The sequence below is a fragment of the Cornus florida genome, unplaced genomic scaffold, assembly GCF_030987335.1.
Source record: "Cornus florida cultivar Cherokee Brave unplaced genomic scaffold, ASM3098733v1 CherokeeBrave_3.0.0_Hap2_Chr11, whole genome shotgun sequence".
NCBI lineage: Eukaryota > Viridiplantae > Streptophyta > Magnoliopsida > Cornales > Cornaceae > Cornus > Cornus florida.
The window spans coordinates 92,668,919-92,673,379 of NW_026775581.1; the positions used below are offsets into that span (position 1 = coordinate 92,668,919).

At 37.6% G+C, this 4,461-nt stretch overlaps 1 protein-coding gene across 1 annotated transcript; it reads left to right on the top strand.

Moving 5' to 3' along the window:
- The first annotated feature begins 200 nt into the window (after window positions 1–200).
- Window positions 201–752, top strand: LOC132281549 (pentatricopeptide repeat-containing protein At1g11290, chloroplastic-like). Its single transcript, XM_059783243.1, has one exon. It carries the CDS (start codon window positions 201–203, stop codon window positions 750–752), a length of 552 nt encoding a protein of 183 aa, XP_059639226.1.
- Window positions 753–4,461: the final 3,709 nt, after the last annotated feature.

Below are 4,461 nucleotides of genomic sequence, written 5' to 3' on the forward strand. Positions count from 1 at the left end.
CCAACGTTGGACTTCATGATCAAATACTTGATCTTTACTTCATTCTTCAGCTTTCCAATGCAAAACCTGATCATTTCACATACCCATATGTGCTTAAGGCCTGTGCTGCTCTCACTGCTTTCAATGAAGGCAAATTAGTCCATACCCGGATAATAAAATCCGGGTTTGATCACAATGTTGTCGCCAATTCACTGATAGACATGTACTCCAAAGTTGGGGCTTTGAAATATGCCCATTATGTTTTTGATGAAATGCCTAAAAGGAATTTGGTCTCTTGGAATTGCATGGTTTCAGGATTTGCATTGAATGGTCTTCCAGAAAGTGCATTGGAGCTCTGTAGTTTGATGAGATTCGAAAGGATTGGATTAGATAAAGTGACACTGAAAATTGTTCTTCCTGTATGTGGTTTATTAGGAGCAATTCATATTGGAGAATCAGTTCATGCTCATGTTATTGTATTGGGTTCTTCTTCAGAGACAACTATATCAACTGCTATCATGGATTTGTATGCAAAATGTGGGATGATAGACTCTGCACAGAAACTTTTTCATAAGATTCATCATAAAGATGCAGTAACTTGGAATGTGATGATTAATGGGTATTGCAGAAAAGGTCAGTTAGTTATGGTGCTCAATTTGGTCTGCAAGATGCACACAGAGGGTGTAGAGCCAACTGCTGTTACCATATCGATTACCCTCCAAGCTTGTGCTGATTTACCAAGCTTGCGAATAGGAGGAACTATCCATGGTTAAGTTATGAAGAATGGGTTCAGTTCAGATGTCTCTGCTGAAGCACTCCTGATAAACATGTATTCGAAGTGTGGAAGACTAGATTTAGCTTGTCAAGTACTTCTTACAGTTACCAAGTGCCATCATTCATGGCTTGGGAATGCATGGGCATGGAGAAGCTGCTTTGATGAGTTTCTTCCAGATGTTGAAGAGAGGCATAGATCCTGATGGTGCGTGTTTCCTTCTTGTACTTTCTTCTTGTAGTCACACCGGAATGGTTAGCGAAGGCCACAAAGTCTTTGATTATATGGTTGGACAGTTTGGAATTGAACCAAAGATGGAGCACTTTTTGACTATGGTTGATCTTATTGGGAGGGCAGGCTTCATCGACAAAGCCTTTCAGTTCATCAAGCAAATGCCGATGGAACCAGACATCAGCATTTGGGGTGCCTTCTTCGGTGCTTGTAATAAGATACATTGAAAGTTTGACATAGGGAAATCAGCAGAGGAGAGCATGGTTGAATTGGATCCAAAAACAGCAGGTTACTATAAGCTACTATTATTAATTACTTATGCAAGCAAGGGAGGATGGGATGATGTCCACAAGATTAGAAGCCTAAGAAATGAGAGAGGAGTTCAAAGAGTTATAGGATATAGTTCACTTGAAGTTGAAAGGTCAGCTTCATGAAAAAGTATGGATATTTTATATAAGCAAAATTTAGCGTCAAATGCAACACAATGTGCTGTTTTTTTTTATTTTTTGAAGTTCAAACAAGTTTATGTATGTATAAGACTGTAAAGATGCAGAATGGGTCAGAGAACTAGGAACTATAGGCTCAATGAAAAAGTATGGAACTTTGATGAAGGCAAAATTTATTTTAAAATGCAACACAATGTGCTGTTTTTTTTGGTGGGAAGTTCAAACCAGTTTATAGAAGTATAAGATTGTAAAGATATAGAATGGGTCTGAGTGCTAGGAATTACATGCGCAATGAAAAATAAAAATAAAAATAAAAATAAAAAATAAAATAAAATAAATGTACAAAGGGACCTGATGTAACTAGACTTGGGTCCAGCCCAAGTGCAGCATCCCAGTATGCTATATTCAAAAGGAGAGCAGATTGGTGAGTTTTCAAAGAAGCACCTCTGAATACCCTTGAATTCCTTTCCATCCATACTCTGTTGCTGATGCTTTTCTCCAATGATGGGAGCTCCATTCGATTAGGGATGACCAGTTTGCAGGGAAAATGAAGAATCCATATTTTCAATTGGAGATAGTGCCAGATTGGAGATGTGAATTGGCACTCAAAAAACAAGTGTAAGTGGCTTTCTGGTTCTGATAATCATAATGGGCATGCATTTGGCCAATAGAGGTAGGAGATGGCCTTTTCATCAAATGTGCCGAGACGTTGGATGGCCAGGCACAGGATAATTTTGTGTTTGGGAATGTTGACAAGAGTCCCAAACCAGATGTCAGTCCAGAAAGAGTGTGCCTCTGCCGACGCCAATCATTTTCCTGATCAGAGAGAGGCCCGGCAAGACACCTCAACTGGAGCAATTTCTTCCAACACCAAGATGACTGCTTTGGAGCTCTGATGTCCCATAAACTTCTAGCCTTAACAAGGTATGTGCTACACCAAACAGCCCATATACTCTGGTTTGATCCATATATATGCTTTATTGGAGATTTGAAGCTAGGCTTTGAAATTCATAGATTTCATGCAAGAAAAAGGCAAGGATGGGGTGGCCGCTCGGTGTGCCCGTAATGTTTGGGGCCTACCCTCTTCCTTCATCCGTCCACCTCCTCGCCCGCCAGACGGGCCTCCGGAGCAGTCGTGAGGCTGCTGTTGCCAGTCATGGCTTGCTTACCGGAGATGGTGATGTTGAACAACTTACAATTACAGCTTACAGTTGTTTGACTTCTAGGTTATTGAGCCTATGGGCTTGTTGGGTTATTGAGCCTCTTGGGCTAGGATAGTTCTGTTGGGTTGGACCTCCTATTGGTCTTGTATCTTTCTTTCCCCTTTGGGCTCCATCTGTACATTCTATTTCCTTATATAACTTGCTTAACTTTTTGAAAAAAAAAAAATGAAAAAAAAAAACAAGAAGAGGCAAGAGTAGGTCGTTTTCTATTTATTCTAGATACAGAAATTGCCGAAAACAGAATTTTGTCCACATTTGTACATCAACAGTGTGTTTTAGAGAAGTTTAGCGAAAGAATGGACTTTTTTGTTGCTTCTAAAATTATCTAAAAGAACTTATCTCTATTAGTATATTATTAAGTGCTTGGTTTTATTGCTAGAAGGCAAAATATACAAAATGATGTGGAATTTATAAGTGGCAGATGTTGGAATGGTAATTGTAAAAAATTCAGATTTTTTAGTTCTAAACTTGCTTTATAATTACTCCCTCCATCCCAAAATAATTGCACATCGATCCCTACCTTTTGAGATGTCACTGAACATATATTCCCTTTCGTAAACTCTATGTAAAAGGGACAATTATTTTAGAATGGTGGGATTACATGAAGAAATTATGAACAGCTTGAATCGAATAATTCCTATCCAAACTGCCATATTGATGTCTCACTTATTATTAATTAGTACTAATCACTTAGGAATCAAATGGCTTGGTATTACTCAATGAAAGACTATCGCCAGAGCTGCTGTGATATATGTATTAAAAAAGTTGGTTATGATATTTCTTACGAAGTTTGCTTCTTGGCTTCAAGCTGCTCTCAGTACTCACTATTAGTTTCTATTATCTAAAAGAACTTATTTCTATTATATTATTGAGTGCTTGGTTTTATTGTTAGAAGGCAAAAATATACAAATTGATGTGGAATTTATAAGTGGCAGATTTTGAAGTGGTAATTGTAAAAATTTCTGATTTTTTAGTTCTAAACTTGCTTTATAATCACTCCCTTCATTCCAACATAATTGCTCCTCGATCTCTACCTTTTGAGATGTCACCAAATATATATTCCCTTCATAAAATCTATGTAGAAGGGACTATATATTATTTTAGAATTGAGGGAGTACATGAAGAAATTATGAACAGCTTGAAGCGAATAATCCCTATCCAAGCTGCCATATTAATGTGTCACTTATTATTAATTAGTACTAATCACTTAAAGAAGCAAATGGCTTGGTATTACTCAATGGAAGACTATCACCAGAGCTGGTGTGATAATTTTTAGGAAGTTGCTTCTTGCCTCCATACTGCTCTGATCAGTACTCACTATCAATTTTTAGGAAGTTGCTGTAATAATTACATCAACATACCAATAAAAAAAACACTAAAAGCTTTTCAAGACTGATTTATTATTAATCATATTCATAAAACATATAATAAAACAATTCAAGTCATTACAAATTTAATAGCAGACCCATGTTACAATGAAGCATTCACATGTGACTAGGCAGCCTTTTTGAGAAGGGAAAAATAGAGTCTTGAAAGGTATGGATTCCAGAAAAGGCCAACCTCATCACCCATCTGCAACTTCCTCCTGTTTTTGAACTCTTTGATCCAGTTACTGGTAAGCAAATAGCTGTCTGTCTTCCATCTCTTGAGCGTCAACTCATGTTCAGTCCTTGTGTCGAAGTCAAAAACCTTAAGCTTTGTGCCATTTACATTCCCACAATCTGTGGCTTGTTTAGCGCTGAACAGAGGGATTATATGTTTGTGGATTGATTCTTGAGATAACAAGAGCCTACATGAAGCATTCACATCA